We start from the raw sequence: 17,452 nt of genomic DNA, 5'->3' as shown, positions 1-17,452 counted from the left end.
GCTTGCCACAAGTCCAGACTGAAGCCACTGTGACCCTGTGCTCGCCACCATATAAATACTGTGGGTCTTGAAGTCACAATGCATCCCCTGGTGACATCAGAATGATCCAGTGAGGTCATCCCATTGTGCCAACATAGTGACCCCCATGCTCATCTCACAGTCTGTGAGTTGCAAGGAATTCCATTATTTCTTGCCTTCGGTCTCCACCCTGCAGTACAGCGCACCTTACACAGACCAAAACAGACAGAAAGAAGAGACTGAGAAGTCTCCACCTGCCTGACCACAAAACTGGGCAATGTTGACACTGGGAACAGTTTTCCTGATGGCAACCTGCACAACAGATGGACAGTATTCCTGCAGTCTATTGACTTCCTGACCTGGAAATTCTGTGAAACAACTACCATGAGCAGGCACATTGAATCATTCCCTGAGAAATTTGTGTATTTGCCATCAGCCGTGTGCTGGAATTCCAGAGTTGAATCATATATGTGCAAATTCTTGATTTTCTTTTTCCTGAGGCCTGAAAGTATTTTGCTGTTCCTTTTGTTTACAAGGCTAGGCATACATGATACAGTTCCTTTATTAGTTTTAGAAATGTCACAGACTTCTACCATTTTTCTCTTTGACTTGGAGCAACCTAATGAATATAACAACTTCTGATTTTTTTGTTTACTTTTTTCCACAATGGTTTCATTCTCTCACATTCTTGCACACCTGTTGTGTTACCTTTATAGTTCCACTCTAACATTCCCATAATGTTGGGCTGCCCAGTTTCTAAGAATGCCCAACACACCAGTGCTGTATTTCTGACTGCTGCCAGGCAGAGCTGTTGCACAGACCGCTGACACCTCTGCTGGCTATGAAAACCTCACTGGAAAGTTCTGTGTGCAGACCTAGAACTGTTTTTACAATGTATACATTCCTTCTCATGTTCAAAAAATGAAATTTTTCCACTTTCCAGACTCTAAGAAACAATTTCTGCAACATTTGTGACTAATAAAGAATTTTAACTTAATAACTAATATGAGACTAATTGCACACATAACATGGCACCTGCAGTGAACCTCCTCTTTGTTTTCTTTCTGGTATGGACAAAGTAATTTGAAGCAAAATAATCCCTGAAAATTTTTTCCTGTTTCAGATCCATGTTTTGACAGAACAATTCTGATAACAGGCTATACACTTTTCCAGAAGCTCTTTCATGGTCATGGCTGCAGGAGCTTTTCCCGAGCACTCCCGAAAGAGGAGGGCCTGCAGCCCCCGGGATGCCCTGGAGCCCCACAGGAAGAGGACCTGCCGGCACCGCAGGTTCAGGAGAAGGACATGAGGCTCTTGCTCTGCCACGCTGTGGGAGCAAGCTCTGCCCACCTTCCCTTGTCCTTGAGCCCTTTGCTTCTTCTCCCTGACTCCTGATCCCCATCCTTGGCCAGGGGCCCCCAGAGCCCTTTCCAGAGGTGCAGGAAAAGCTTCTGCAGCCACGACCATGGAAGAACTTTGGGAAAACTGTCTATCCCATTGCTCTCCGTTAGTCAGAATTGTTATGAAGAAACAGTGGGAGCTGTGAGCAGGGGCATGGCCAGCTTGGCAGCCAAGTGACATGGTCCTGCTGGCTGCGACATCACAGAGAACAGGTCACGCTGGCACCTGTGTCCAGGGCCATCAGCGGGCAGTTGGATTTGGGCAGCCAGTGAGGGCAGATGCAGAGGGAACGCTGGGCTGGATGGGGGCTGGCAAAGCTGGGCTGGATGGGGGGTGGCAAAGCTGGGCTGGATGGGGGCTGGCAGAGATGCCCAGGGGGGTTTAAACCCAGAGTGGGAGCTGGGGCAGGGCTCTGTCTCCAGAGCTGGGGCAAGAGGGGCTTGGGGCTCTCAATGTGGCAGGGGACCAGAGAGGCTCTGGGGACATTCCAGGTGCCCCCAGCCCCCTGCTCCCTCCCAGCCACACCTGCTGAGCCCCCTTTCTCCCACCAGGCCATGTCTCCCACACTTGCCTTCATCCTGGCCCTGTTAGCCACCCACACTGGGCTGAAGGTGCAGGTTCAGGTTGACGAGGATGCAGTCAGGCAGATGCGGGAGCGCGAGGAATACCTTCATCAGGAGATGACTCGGCTCCTGCAGGAGATTGAGGGGAGCAGGGGCACCATGGAAACCCTGCTCCCTTCAGCACTGCAGCAGCAGTGGCTGTTCCGGGTCACTGTAGCAGCTCTGGTTCTGGTTCTGCTTGCTGTGGGCTGCTGGCTGGTGAGGAGAAGAAAGCGTGGCTCTGCCAGCTGCAGTGAGCAGGAGAGATCCAGCAGCCTGGAGAAGGTCGGCAGCCAGGAGAAGGTCAGTGAGCAGGACGAGAGGGTCAAGGGTGCAGTCAGTGATGGCAGCACTTTGGCTGTGCCCAGCCCATCACCAATGGGCACATCTGGGATAAGGCTGGAGTGGGCTGTCAGCAGCCTGGTCTAGCTGAGAATGTCCCTGCTCATGGCTGCGGGGTCAGACTGGATGGCCTTCAAAGGTCACTCCCAAGCCCAACTGTTGGGTGATTCTGTGATTCTGCAGCAGGACCCGCCCAGCTTGGAGGTGCTGAAGGAGCTGCTGGAGGACCTCCTCGGTGTCTGCCGAGTGCTCTCCAGGAGGAACTTCATGCCGGAGTTGCACCCAGGCACCGGGATGAACTCCACCTCTGAAGCCTGGAGCCGCCAGGAGAACAGCACCGTCTACCGCCCACTGGTCATCCTGCGGCCACCCCCCGGCCACTCCTTCCATGTGGACAGCACAAAGCAGCCGCCAGCCGGGCGCGTCCGTGTGGCTCTGGAGTGCCTGTGCTCCGGCGAGCAGCTGCTGGGGCAGAGGTGCTTTCTCCACGCCTCTGGTGGCCAGCTGCTGAGGGATCAGCACTGGTACCTGCTGGACACCCTCTGCACAGGCTCCTGCTTGGATGTGGAGAAAGTCTCCCGCTGGGCCCAAGTGTTGGTGCCATCAGCCTGGCTGCTTTTGCCCCACTCGCTGCACTGCCAGCTCACGGCGCTGCCCTGCGGCAAGTCCTGCAGCTTCCAGCTGACCAGCACCTCTGGACTGCAGATCAGCCTTGAGATGGCTCTGGCAGTGCAGCAAGGCAGCTCAGGTGCCTACCTGAGCTTTGAGTAGGCAGCAGCCAGCTCTGCCAGCAGCACCGTGTGTGCCAGGGAGCTGCCGCCTCTCATACCCACAGCCAACATGCCATTGCTGCTGAGGGCTGTGATAAAAATGAGTTGAGGAAGGTGAAGTCAACCATTCCTCATGGAACATTTTTTGTCTTCTGTTAAGATTCTTTAGCTTCTTTTTTCATTAATCTGAAAAGCTTAGTAATTCTGAAACCTCCCAAGGCAGAGCTGGGAAGGTTACCATGATTTCAAATACGTGGGGTTTTTTTGTTGAGAAAAATATATAGCCATAGGAGCTTTTCCTATACCTCTTTTTTCCATAATCAAAATAAAATGAAATGCTTTGATTAATATTCGGTCTCCCAACAAGTCACTTGTGATGAAATACAGACAAGTCACAAATATTAGTAAATTGTCAATACTGTCAATTACGGTGGCAATTAAAAATTTCCTTGATTCTCACACAGCTCCATCTCATCTGTAAGGGGGTTCCTATAAAAGAAAGGACAAAATTGGGCCCACTGCAGGCCTATAATTAAAAGGAAGGAAAAGCCTCTTGTCTCTATCACAAAGGTGAGAGAGGCTGAGTGAAAAATGACCATCACATCTTGATTTAAATCTGCCGGCAGCTCCCCTGCTCCCAGACTCGTTCTGACCTGCAGTAGGGAGGTGCTGGCGTTCCCAGGAAAGAAACCACCACAAACTTCCTGGGCAAACCCAAGCTGTGTAACTACATTCCCAGGTGTGCACACAACATATGGCGAAAGCCAACCTTCAAAAAAATCATTCATAACACTACCCACCGTTTCTCAGGCTCTTCCCTCTCCCGGTGCTCTCCCCCCTCTCCCGGGGGGCTCTCCACCCTTTCCCAGGGTATCCCCTCTCCCAGGGCTCTCCCTCCCACCACCACCCCGGGATCTCCCCCTTCTCCCAGGCTCATCCCCCTCTCTTGGGATCTCCCCCCCTCCCCCAGAGCTCTCCCCCCTCTCCCGGTCACTCCTCCCTTTCCCAGGTATCTCTCCCCTCTCCCGGGATGTCCGCCCGTTCCCGGACCGCCCCGGCCCCTCGCCGCCCGCCCTCGCCGCCTCGCCCGGGCCGCGCCAGCTCCGCCTCAGCTCCGCCCCGCGGAGGAGCCGCGACACCGCCCCGGCAGCGGCCCCGCGCAGGCGGAGCGGCCCCGGCTGCGCCCGGGCTGTGCCTGGGGAGGGGCTGCGGGGTTTGGGAGCTCCTCGGGGCTCGCTCCGGACAGTAAGAGCTCCGAGCTGTGCTCGCTTTGTAGCTCCAAGGCTGTCGGACGCCGTGCAGTAAAGCTGGAGTGCCTGCGGTATTCCGCTCGCTCCTTGTCCTCAGCTCAGCAGGAAGATGGTTCCAAGTGCGGGTGCGAGGCATGTGTGCTCACCTGGCAGTGTCTGTGTGTGTGTTTTTGTGTCTGTGTGTCGGAGCTTGATGTGCTCACCCTAGCGGTAAATTCTTGGATAGCATGAGTGTGAGCCTGGATTTACCCAGGCTTTTAAGTGAAGAAAACTTGGAGAGATTTTCCTGTGCAGTTCCAAAACAAAGCTACATTTTCCGTGGAGGTTCTGTCGTATTTTGATACGTCTCGGATGGACTTGCGGGTTTATTTGCTGCTGGAGTAGTTGAGGAATATGAATCATTTTGAGTAATGTACTAGAGGAAAACAGGACTGAGAGGTTGAGCATGTTTTTGTTGCCAGGTAGTAGTGGCTTTCCAAAAAGTTGTTTGGGTTAATTAGTTCCATGCTTTGGGGTTTCGTTTTGTTTTGTTTCGGGGCTTTTCTTTCCCAATGGTTTATGAATAGCTGGCATAGAGTTTTGAAGAGGCGACTGCCCATTGTGGTACTTTAAAATAGAAAGAGGTTCCATGAAATAATGGAATCCGGAGTTTGTCTTGTAGTACTGTAAAAATGAATTTAGTGACGTAGTCGGTCACTTCTGCGTATAAATATTCAATAACTAAAGCATTAAGAAAGAAATACTGTAGGTGTATAGGCAATCTATTATTAAAAAGACTTCCTGTGTCCTGAAGTTGGTGCATCAAGGATCTCTAATTTTTGTTTGCTTCTAATTATTACTGTTTCCAATTTGGGGTTGGGTTTTTTTTATTGTTTTATTTGAATCTCAAGATGTGAGTAAAATCTGTCTGCAGTGATCTTGTCTTCATGTTTTAGGCTGCAGTAGATCTGAGTTACTGCCTTCAGGATTGCATTGTCCTTGTAAACGGTGGTGTGAAAATGCTTAAGGGCAGTCTCTGGCACAAAGAGCTGCATTGCTTGCTGCTCGAAGTCCCATAAATAGTTGGTGTGGGTCTGTGCAAATGCCATCCCGTAACAATCCTGATAAAATGTAGCGCTGGTTTACAGATGAACCCTGTGAAAAACAAGCTTGAGATGTCTTTCAAGAGATACTTGTAAACAAGAGATTTGTAGTCTGTATTTTGACAAGATCTGCAGAGTTTTTTGGGAAGTGGGTAAATTGGATTCACCTGTTCTGCTGGTGAATCACAGGCATCCTTTACAGGCCATCAGTGTGGCGTGAGCTTGCTGGATCAGCATCTGCCTCAGATGCAATGGTCATTTAGTTACTGGCATTTGGTAGCAGTTTCCCCATGTCACATTAAAATATCCCATGGACAAGGTTCTGTTGGGGTCCCTCCCCCGCTGTGTAGCCCTGGGAGAGGGGCCCTGAGGGCACAGACACGGGGTTCCCTGTCCCTGCTCAGCCTCGTTCCCATTGGTTGGTTTGTGTTCCCTGCGCGGGCAGAAGGACCCTTGGTCCCGTGACTGGAACAGTTCCTGGGCAGAGCTCCGGCCATGCGGCTGGAGAAATAAACATCTCTGAAACAGCTATCAAGAATCTGTCTGTCCATATATATTTCCTTTCCACGGGACTCCTGGTTTGATATATGCGTGTTGCAGGATCCCCACTGCAACAAATGGTGGAGAATTGAGAGCAGAACGATCCCCGATCCCTAAGCGACTGATTTGTGTGAGTAAGCCCTGGAAACTTTGGATTCCTCTTCTTGGTTTTGCTTTGCTATTCCGTATCTAAACTATGGAGGAACGGTGGGAAGACTCTTGGCTCTCAGAGCCGCATATGGACATTTATCTTAAAATGATTCTTGAACAACGATTTGTGAATTTTAGCTTGATTCAAGCTCAAAAAGAACTGAAACACTTCCTGGCATGGTTGTTTAAGAACTTTTTCTATGTTTCTTGGGATTTAATTCTTACCAAGGGCTTTTGGAAAACCGTTTGGACACAGTTAATACTGGAGTCAAAATATATGCCGATGGAAGAATATTTTCGTGAATATTATTTAGTTACCGAGACTGTTGAGCAATGTCAGCTGTGTCCTGGCGAAGGGAAGCCTGGCGCAGGGACCGTGCGGCCCAGGCCACGTGCACCGAGCGCTCTGCGAGCAGCAGCGAGGCAGTTCCCGCGTGCGGGCGGAGCCAAGCGAGCCGCAGTGTCGGCGGCGGAGCAAGGAGCGGCGGGAGCAGCGGGACCTGGCGGTGCCCGCACGGCCCAGCCCAGCGCGTGGTGGAGCGAGCCCCGGGAACGCCCGGCCGAGAGGGGCGGCGCGTGGGCGGCGGCGGGCGGCGGTGGCGGTGGAACGGAGCCGTGCCCAGCCGAGACACGCGCTGGAGCAGGGCACGGGGGGGTCATCGCTTGGGAGCCCGGCCGAGATGTGGGTGCAGCGCCCGGCATCGGCAGCGAAGCTGCGACCAGAGGAGGCGACGCACGGAGAACTGAGCGGCGCGGCCCGGCCCGGCCCGCGCAGCCCCGAACGCGACCCCGGGAAGAGCGCGCAGGCACCAGCAGCCCCGACAATTCCAACACGGGAGCGACTGAAGGAGAGAGCAAAGACGCAGCAAGACAGAAAACAGCAGCCACTCGGAAAAAGGAAAAGATCGTAGTACCTAAGATCTTAGGGATAGTAAAATGGTATAATGTTAAGCAAAATTATGGTTTTATAACAAGGTGTGACAACCAGCAAGACATATTCGTGCATAGAACTGCTATTAAAAAGAATAACCCTGAAAAATGCATCCCAATCTTGGGAGATGGAGAGGTGGTAGAATTCAAAATTATACGAGGTAGAAAAGGGTTACAAGCATCGCAGGTCACTGGGCCTGATGGTGTTCCTGTAAAAGGCAGTATATATGCAAAAAATCGTAGTCATGTTAGACAGTATCTCTATTGTAAGTCCCCCCTACAGTCTCCCTTTCCTAATCCCACCTTTCCCTTTTACCCTATGTCCTATTACCCCCAGTGTATTCCCAATCCGTTTTTTCACCCATGGTTTCCCTCACAAAACCATGCTTTTGCCAATTGTGTCCCCAAAAATCCCTTTCCAATGCCGAGTGGGGGATGAAAAGGGGGAGGGAAGAAGTTAAACCCTCTCCTGCCTCAGTTTCCCCACAAAGCATGCTCAGAGAGTTCTGTCTCCCTTCTGTCAGCCCTAAGATGTTCCACAGAATCTGATTGGACATTTAAAGACTCAGGAGGGTGGCTTGTTTTGTTTTGAAACTGTTCTTGTTATGTTTATCCAGTTGTTTTCATTCTCCTTTTATTAAAATAAAACGGGTGAGGTGTTGGGGTCCCTCCCCTGCCATGGAGCCCTGGGAGAGGGGCCCTGAGGGCACAGACACGGGGCTTCCCTGTCCCTGCTCAGCCTCGTTCCCATTGGTTGGTTTGTGTTCCCTGCGCGGGCAGAAGGACCCTTGGTCCCGTGACTGGAACAGTTCCTGGGCAGAGCCCCGGCCATGCGGCTGGAGAAATAAACATCTCTGAAACAGCTATCAAGAATCTGTCTGTCCATATATATTTCCTTTCCACGGGACTCCTGGTTTGATATATGCGTGTTGCAGGATCCCCACTGCAACAAGGTTCTACATTGAGGCTGAGGCATGGGAGATGGGGGTTAGGCCCAAAATCTTTGCAGTGTTTCACTTTCTGTTCTAAGTCAGAACTTGGTTCTGTGGCACTTGAAACAAACTTTTTAAGAAACAGCCTCCACGCAGCCTGGCTGTAAACAATCTCTTCTCCATGCCACTGCCCCTTATGCAATAGGATCTGCATTGTCACTGAATATTCTGCTTTAAGGTCAGTAGAGTCAGCAACAAGAAGAAAACCACTACAGTTCTCAGAAAGGTTCATATGTATCTGAACATCCTATTTCTGGCCCTTCTAAGGTATATAGTCATTCATGGGATTACCTGTTAAATCCAACAAGCCAACAGCTTGAGTGTGAAATACACAGGAATGTTAATGTATGGTGCTGCTCTGCCTTTACAGGGTGCGCTTCTAAACCAATTACATTTCCCTTTCTGAAGAAAGTTTTTTTGGTGGTGGTGGCAGTGTTGATGAAGTTCATGTCTGGTAACTGAATTCATCTTAAGACATTAACTGTCCTGTCTGATGTATATCTTAATCTAGATTAAGAAGAGGGGACTGTCCTTTGCTTTTTAAGATACTCTTTTTGGTGAAATGTACCTCCCCATTTGACTTGTGGAGCTTGCTTGGAGCTGATTCAAAGGTGTATATATACTCATTTTGTCAGCAAGGCTGGCCTTTAATGTTGAAATCTGTCCTTAGCAAAGAGGTAACCCAATGAGGGCTGGAGGCTGGAATTCCACAGAAAAGGCAAAGACACTTAAAAGGTGTTTTTCGGTGTGATAGAAGTTGTACATCTCAGTAGGAATAGACTTCTGAACTCTCACCTTTCCTGTGGCTGTCCAGTAGTCTGATTTTCATCATTCTTCCAACTAACTTGGGATTGTTTGCCACTTGCTGGAAGGATGTGCTGCCAGGTCTGACAGATCTCGAGAAGGTTTTGCTTCAGGTGAAAAGAAAAGAAGGAGTCTTTATTCTCTGGCATTGCAGCTGCACAAGGAACGGCCAGCACTAGGTGTGTTCCTCATCACTAAACAAACACTTTGTCATGATACAGCTATGCAGACTGTGCTGGAGTAACTTAAAAAAGCATATGAGCTGATGAACTTGGGCAAGTGCTGAGGGGCTTCTTTGTGAGCTACAGACTTGAACAATAGCAGTGCCCCAAGTGAGAGTTTTGGGGGGGTCTTTCTCTCCTTCGCTTTCTCTCCTTCTGCCAGCCTGGTTGTTCACCCTGGTTGTAGGTGACCCAATTATGGAAAGATCATGTTAGTAATCTCCTTTCTCACTTAAACTGTGCAGATTCCAGGTAGTATCTAGCCGAAAAGGAATGTCTCTCCATTATATTCTGTCTTCAATTGCAAGTGACCTGGAAACACAACTCAACTGTAGTTTTTTCTGTAAGGTAATTCAGCTGTGCACATTCTTCTCTAAGCTATTGTTTTCTTCTTTCACCTCCCTTGTCGATGAGGATCTCTGGCTGGTGATGGAAAATGTGGACAACCATTCATGAAGTACTGGCCTTAATTGACGCCCAGCATGCGGCATGAATGGTTGAGATAACGACAGATCTGCCCAGAGCAGGTTGGACACCAATTTGATTTAAGCATTTGGTGTGTTAGGTAGGGAGCCACTTGTTTTTGAGAAAGGAGAGAAGATAATCCAGATCCTTCTGAAATCTGTACTGTGCTGCAGGTTGGTGCTTACGCTGAAGCTTTCGCGCGGGCTGAGCCATGTCGGCAAACGCACTTTTGGAAATTAAACACTTGCAGCAAAGCTGTCGTTAGAAGTTGTACTGAACATACTGTGACTACTGATACTCCAGCCATGCCCTCTTTCTAAAACCAGGGACTGTCTACTGTGGAGAGGGTCGTGTGAGCCCTAGTATTAACACATGCAGATTCTTCCAAGTAATTTACTGTGAGAACAAAGCTCTGAAGGACTTTTTCAACCCCGTCCAGTTGGTGTTCTTTGGCTTTTTAAAGATCTGCATATCGCAAGTGTCAGAATTCTGCTTTTCTGCAGGACTTAAAGCAACTTGTACTGCCTCCACACACCCTGTGTCATCAAGGGAACAACCAGACCACTTCATGCAAGTCAAATAACAATTAGCTGTTGCCACTCACAGTGGGGGAGCTGTCACAAGCTCTTTCCTGTGTTGGAAGTGTGTGGAAGACCAGACTATGAAAAGCCAGTGTCCATGAAGGAGACAGAGAAGTCCTGCAACTTTATTCGAATAAAGGGAGAGAGCCCACTAGACCATACCCCATGGGGTCTCTCTTGAGGTTTTGGAGGACGCAGCCTCTTTTTATCCTAAACTCCTGGCTGCATGTTGCCCTCTTCCTTTCCCCATTGTCTGAGGTACTAGGAAGGTACAGCCTTCCCAAATCGCCTACCACATATTCCCCCCCTGAGCATGTCATTTGCCTCCAAAGTTCAGAAGTTCAGGCTGTCTGGGCTCTGCAACAGACTTTTGTGTGAACCTGTTTGTTCTAAAGTTCAGGAGTTCAAACTGTAGTCAAATTAAGGCCCATTTCAAAGACATAAACACTCATTTCTCTTAAAGACCCTCACCCACATCAAGTTGTTTGTAGAGACATTAGCTCCCATCTTTCCTGTGTTGGAAGGATGAGTTTGAGAAGGTTTTCCAGGGCCTCCAAGGCTCAGAGCTGAGATGAACACCGTGGTGGGTTAGGCCAGGACTCCCTGCAGTGCAGTTGCACAGGGTCAGCTGCAGCAGTGGTGTTGCATCCCCTCGTCACATTTGCAGTGCAGAAGGGGAGGGAGAGGTGTGTGTGTGTGCTATAAAACACTGCAAATTGCTCCCAGCTTCTGTCAGAGCTGTGACATCAGCAGGGGCAGTCAGGTCTCCTGCAGTTCTCAAAGGGAATGAGGAAAGATCCTTACACATCAGTGGCTTGAAGCGTTAATGAGTTTTGCCCTCCTTAGGAGCTGATGTGGTGGTTTGGGTTTTTGTTGTGGTTTCAGACTTCTCTCAAGTTTCTTTTTGTGGCCGTATTACAAGTGCCTCAGTTGAATGGTCAGCGATGTAATTGCTGTTCACTAGAAGAATCAAATTTTATCATTAACTCTGCTTTGCTGTTAGACATAAATGTAGGTGAGAACTCCAGCTCTGTTCACCCAACTCCATAAATGCAACCCCTGCCAAAACTGTAATGCAGATGGATTTTCAGAAGTAAATGGAACTAATTAAGCTGTCCTTACATAGAAAGAAATTGTAATTTAGCAATGTTTCTTCTCTCACTGAAGCCGCTGTGTTTGTTGGTCTTTCGATATTTGAATGAGTGCCAGTGTTTTCTAAGTGTGCTACACTTGCTTCTGAAGAAAACCTCTACCATGTAAAATATTAGTAAGTAACTGTCACAGAAATGTGGCAGATCTCTAAGTTACCTGACTACATTCTCTTGAAGCGTGTGTGCTTGCATGTAGAAACAGCCAGTCACGGAGCGACTGGCTCGAAGCTTGGTGTCTGTGCTTGACAGTCACTGTGTGCTTGGTGTAAAATTGCACGTGTGCTTTATGGAATAGAATCATATTAGAGTGTTCTCTTAGAGCACACTCATAGAAAAATGATGTGATTTTTCCTTTAGAGAATAGGTAGCCATTGTCTCCTTGGAGACAGCGCTACAAGGATGACTTCAACACGGAGTATGAGGAATACCAGAATTTACATGTCCTGATAGACGAGATCACCAAGAGTTTCAGGAAGTGGGTGAACAACGGAAGTTTCTGACTGCAGGCTCCACAGCCTAACAGGTAGAGAAGGATAAAACTCTGAAGATTGCGTTTCATCTCTCTCTTATGCCTTCCCCGAGTCCACATTACCAGCAGACTCTTCAGTGCACTTACCAATCAAATTCCATTGAGGTGGCGTTAAAAGGCCCGCTAGGATCAATGTCTGAGCTCGAGTAACCATCACGTACCCGGAACTAGCCCAGGCCTTGCTGACTGCCTCAGCATCCTAGTGAGCTGAGGAGGGCTGATACACAGAGGGAGGAGGAGACTGGAAACCAGCAGCTGTAATCCCAAAGGTTTCCTGACTCTCTCAGTGTTTTAAGCACATAACTCAACCTACAGCCACCGCTTACTCATCTTTCAGGTGGCTGATCCTCGCTACGATTTTAGCAGAGAGGGCTGTTAAAAACCTGATACTCTGCCCCGTCCAGCCTGGCCTTCTCTGGTTTGGACACAAACATTGCACATCTTCAGTTCTGTGTGCACACTGAGGCTTTTTGGATGGTGTTTATTTCTGTTTCAGCCAGATTGCAAATGTATTTGTGAGCAGAAGGAGAATTTTAGATTCCCTGGTACTATTCAGTGAGACAAAGGGAAACTTTGCGGAATTGGCATATATGCTCAGACACTGCTTGGGCTGGGCCTGATTTTTGCAAAACCCTGCCCAAAAAGCCCTGTTTGAGCTGTGAACACACAGCAAGGCGAGAGATGTCCCAACCAGAGTCTTAGAGCATGTACTCCTTTTGTTGCCTATTGAGAAGCTCAATTGCATATCTTGGATGATGCCAGGAGCTGGGGATTTACTTTTGTGAACCTCCCAGAAGAGCTGTGGTTCACAGAGAAGAAAATCTCTAGAGTCAAACTGAGTGTATTTTTAGTGTTTTAGATAAGGTTGCATTTTCTGGGGTAGTGAGATGTTCTTCATGTTGTCTTCATGGGGGGTTTTTTCATGAAAATGCTGCTTCATCGAGTCCTAGCAGATTATCAGCAGATACAACAGGTATGTGTGACACCACATCTGCAGGGTGTGGTAGCCAACGAGACTGGCTCAAGGCTATTTTAAAGCAAAGGACATGAAATTGTAAACTCCGCAGAAAGGCTTGCATGCCCTAATTTTCTTTTTATTTCTCCCTTAGAGGGTAGCTGCAGCTGCTCTGAAGTGAAGAGCGGGTACCAGTATCTCCACAAAAAGCTGTCACATATTCAGCAATGAATATCTGAATTTGACAAGCAGCAAGTGGAGTCCTGGCACCAATCATCTGCTTCAGCGAGGGAACATCTATGAACTCCGGACTTTTTGTTTCAAACTGAAGATTAGTTCCTCTAGGATTATTTATGTTACTATTGAACAGTAGGGTATTTATTCAAAACCTAGGATTAGTTCATCTAAGATTACAAAAGTTAGTCTTGAACTTCTGCAATAAAGAAGTTTCATGGTAAATTCCTTCTCTTCTTGTTGCTTCTATCATATTTGAAGTGGCTTTTTTTCTGGTCTGTTCTTTTCTTCAAGACTTAGGTTTGTCCACTGAAAAAATGTTATCAGTACATGGTGGAAGCCCAGTACCTCTACTGTGAAGCTGTGTGCATTTTAAGAAAATATTGTAGCAAATGGAAATTCTTTATGATACCTACAAGCCTGTTTTCCAACCTTTCTTGTTAATTCAAACTCTTTTCCCTAAGTGAGGTCGAAGGCGTAGAAGTTTGGACAAGCCCCTTCCCAAATCCCCTTGTTCTGGAGGGTTACAGAGGAAGGCACGTGGGCTGCTCTAAGCTGTCAGCTGAAGCAGCTCCCAGGACTGCTTGTAAATCATGGCCTCACCTTGTCAGTGAGCCAAGGAATATCCAGATCCTTTGCAAGTGTTCTGTAAAACACAGAGAAGTGTTGGAGGCAAGGTACTTCAGCGGGTTTTAAAGAGAAATTGGGTTAAAAGATCCCTATGGAAACGCTGTCTGTTTGGTAGCTTTTTAAAAGTAGTCTGCCACAACCAGTCTTTTCAGAGAGCAACAGATGTTGATTCCTGCACAGACCTGTGGGGACTTGGAAATGTATTCCTTTTCCTAAGTTTCCCACTGTCTCTTTATTCAGCTGATGGGGGAGAGGTGTGGCCAGCAGTGCCGTAACCTTCTTTTGGGGAAGGATATAAAATTGATTGAGGGAAGCCAGTATTTGGGAACATTAGAATAGGGCTGTGAATACTCTTTCTTTCTTGGAGGGTGTTTACAACTTCCTCACATTTCCCATCCTTTTCCACTCATGTTTCCTGACCTTTTCCTCCCCTCATGTTTCTCAAACTTTTCCCCTCCTGTTTCTCACTATTTTCTTCTCACATTTCCTGCCATTTTCTCAGCTCAAGTTTCTCTGATTTTTTCCAGTCGTACTTCTCACCTTTTCCCCCTCTTGTTTCCTGCCTTCTTCCCTCTCAAGTTTCCTGCCCTTTTCTCTCCTCACATTTCCCTCCCTTCTTTGACTCACATTTCTCACCCTTTCCCTCCTCCTTTCTCACCCTTCTCCCCTCATATTTACTTTCCACCTCATGTTTCATGCCCTTTTTTCACTCATGATGCTTGCCCTTTCCCCCTCATGTTTCTCACTTTTCCTGCCATTTTCTCCCCTCAAATTTCTCTTTTTCCCTTCATGTTTCTCAGCCTATTCCCCTTTGGTTTCTCGCAATTATCTCACAATAATTCATCGGCATCACTGTCCTGGGTAGGAGGTCTATGGTAGACTCCCACGATGGCATCTGCATTATTTGTTTGCCCCTTAATTCTTACCCAGAGGCTCTCAACTGTACCATTGCCCACTGTGAACTGCACACATTCTAAATCTTCCATTACATACAGTGCCACTCCTCTGCCTCTTCTGCCCTGCCTATCCTTCCTGAGGAGCCTGTAACCATCCAACAGGGCACTCCAGTCACAGGAGTCATCCCACCAGGTTTCACATATACCAACGATGTCAAATCTCTGGGACTGTGCCAAAGCATCGAGCTCCTCTTGTTTGTTCCTCATTTTGTGTGCATTAGTGTAGAAACATCTCAGGTGTGGTACATTGAAGCCGACACCTTGTGAAGCAGATTGAGGGATGTGTAGCAGATGTTAGGTGTCTTACAAGTAAGTATTGTGTTCATTGATCATTTAGACCAAAAAGGACCTGTGTCCATTCGATGGGTTTTATGAAAAGCTGAAGTGATAAATCCTACTATTGTGAGCAAGGTGAGCATGGAGAAGGGGTTTATCTGCAGCAGCTCCCTGCAGGAACGGTCACTGGCACGTTGCCCTGAACACCTGCAGCTTCATTTTCCCACTTCAAAACCCATTTTCAGCTTGCACTTGCTGCGCATGCCAGAGGACTGTTAAGAGCCTTGCACAAATACTTCAGGCACAGAGCAAAGCTTTGAAACTTTTAGAAAAGTTCAAGTAGCTCAGTGTGGAGGACCAGACTAAAGCATGTTTTGCCTCAGACATTTTGACTTGTGAAAGGAAAGGTTCTGATTAGAAGAAAGGGTCCTGCAGAGGTGGAGCAACGCTGTCCTGAGCCAACTACCTGCTCTGCCTGGAGACTTGAGCTCAGTCCCCAGCCTCACCTCAGCTTTCTGGAGAAGGGCTCAAAGAGCTGCCTGTACATGCGTGACAAAACAGCACAAAACCTCTACTTTACATAGGAGGCTGCACCAGGTTAACTGTAAAAGCAAGCAGGTCACACCCCCCTGCTTTCCTTTTTCCTCTCTTTCACTCTCGTTGTTTACTCCAGCTCCAGACTATCCACATGGCAGGACCAACTGGTGACATTATCTGTTCTGTCACTCTCTTCTCTGCCTTTATTTTTCTCCTCCCTCACTCTGCATGGGCACAGCATGGCTGTCCTGTTCTGCTCCACACTTGGTCCTGAAGTTTACCATGGGAGTGGGGAGCTTGTGGCCGTGTGTTGTGGCTCGTGGGCCAGCACCTTTGAGAAAGTCCTTGTGAGGAGCTGAGAGCTGACTGGAGTGCACTGAGCAAAAGTAAGGGCTCCTTTGTCAGCACTTGTGAAAATCTATCGTACATATTACAGCTGGTGAAAGGGTCAGTGGTTCTGACTCAGGAAGAGGTGACCGGTCTGGAGAGATGGTCCCGAAAGGAATTGCCTTCCTGAGGCCCGGTGTCTTCCCTCAGCTGCTGGCAGGAGGGCCCCTGCAGAGGCTGTCGGCTCTTTAGTGATTGTCAGCTCGTGATTTCAGCTCAGCTCTGCAGGGCAGCCTCCAGGCCAAGCCAGACCAGAGAGAGAGACGAGAGGCTCGTGTGGCTGGTTCCGCACAGAAGGTAGCTTTATGGTCGGGTCCGTACTCCGGCGAAGGGGAAAGCCAGGGATGAGAACTCTCCCTCTCCACAGGGGCAGAGGGCTAGCTTTTATAGGGATACCGGGATGAGTAAAGGCCAATGGGTTACAAAGGATCTGCATAGGGTCTCCTAAAGGATTGTGGGTCTGTCTTTTCTCGCATGACTAAAGAAGTGGTTGCCTTTCCAGGGAGTCCTGCTGGGCAATTACGCAATCTCCTTATCTCAGCAGACATCCCTCCAGGGCAGGGGCTGGGTATATCCCACACGTACAAATTTAAGGGCTTGTTAGCCAACACCTTTTCAGTCTAAAGAGTGGCTGGTTGCTGGAGTTAAGGTGACTGTACAATAAAACCACAAGAGCTCCCTGGCATGTGTCTGGTGTCTTATTTCAGCCTGACAAGAATTTATAATGAACATCATGGCCCCTACTGATGGGTTGTGACAAATGGGCCCCCCTCCACACCCTTCCTTAACTGAACAAATTAAACAAAGAAAAACTAAACAAGAAAACCTTTGGTTTACAGCTGGTTCCTTGTGCTATGTGAAGCTTTTCTCCCTCTCAAGCACTCATTGGTGTTTTTCACTGCTTTTCCCCAGCAAAAGTCTTTCCTAGGACAAACCCTTATCAGAAACTTATTGAGCAGTGCTGGTTCAGGACTGACGCTGCCGGCCCGTTGTGGCGAGAGGCCGTTGCATCCTTCCGGAAAGCGTCCCAGATGAGGCTGCTTCGGCTGGCACCGCACCACTCGGCACTCGGCCTCCGCCCAACAGAGCTGGGCTTCGCCCACAGAAGCCACGCGCACGTACACCACCGGAGAGCTGCCGAATGCGTCACCCAGAATAAACAGGCGGGAGGGGTTCTTCGCGTAGAGTTCCACGGGAGTTTACTGCCCAGCACATGAAGAATTCCAGAAGGACCCAGAATACAGGAGGGTCCAGGGTATGAGGGTGACAAGGGGCAGGGAGAGCATCAGGGACCAATGGTTTGAGGGCACCGGGGCAGTACATAGGCGGGGCCAGGGTACGGGAGCCAATGAGGAAATGCACAGGGAGGAGCCAAGGACCAAGGGCTAATGGGAAAGCGGGGAAGGGAGAACGTTCTAGGACATGAGGTTCTAAGGGTATAGGGGTGGCGAGTTAGCGCAACAATCGGGGTAACAGAACTGGGGTACGTTAACATAAAGTGACAGAGCACCTTGGGAGAGGCCCTTCCGGTCACCCTGCCTTAAGGATTACCCCAGGGGGTTGATTCAAACTTCGGGGTTGTCTCACCATCCCCAGGCCCCTGGCCCACAGGCCGCCCCTGCCATGGGGGCAGCCACTGCAAACACAGG

At 48.9% G+C, this 17,452-nt stretch overlaps 2 protein-coding genes and 1 long non-coding RNA gene across 4 annotated transcripts in view; 2 read left to right on the top strand and 1 right to left on the bottom strand.

Annotated features, from left to right (window-relative positions):
• The window catches only part of LOC116437867 (T-cell activation Rho GTPase-activating protein-like), a 633,784-nt gene that overhangs the window by 580,857 nt on the left and 35,475 nt on the right, over window positions 1-17,452 (bottom strand). The gene's annotated exons all lie outside the window — the stretch shown is intronic.
• On the top strand, window positions 1,547-3,592 carry LOC116437872. Of its 2 annotated transcripts, none has more exons than XM_032096189.1 (2): window positions 1,547-2,324; window positions 2,547-3,592. In XM_032096189.1, the coding sequence occupies exons 1-2, from the start codon at window positions 1,698-1,700 to the stop codon at window positions 3,132-3,134; spliced, it is 1,215 nt and encodes a 404-aa protein (XP_031952080.1). In that variant the 5' UTR covers window positions 1,547-1,697; the 3' UTR covers window positions 3,135-3,592. The 2 variants fall into 2 exon arrangements, with proteins under 2 accessions (XP_031952080.1, XP_031952081.1); XM_032096190.1 differs by having other exon boundaries at window positions 1,548-2,324; window positions 2,550-3,592.
• LOC116437882 lies at window positions 4,278-13,714 on the top strand. Its single transcript, XR_004237518.1, has 3 exons — window positions 4,278-4,508; window positions 11,657-11,822; window positions 12,938-13,714. It is a non-coding gene; the product is annotated as an uncharacterized LOC116437882 (long non-coding RNA).

Source organism: Corvus moneduloides, chromosome Z, assembly GCF_009650955.1.
Source record: "Corvus moneduloides isolate bCorMon1 chromosome Z, bCorMon1.pri, whole genome shotgun sequence".
Classification (NCBI taxonomy): Eukaryota; Metazoa; Chordata; class Aves; order Passeriformes; family Corvidae; genus Corvus; species Corvus moneduloides.
Note: the sequence above shows the minus strand (reverse complement) of the source record. Positions and strands in the feature narration are given on the sequence as shown.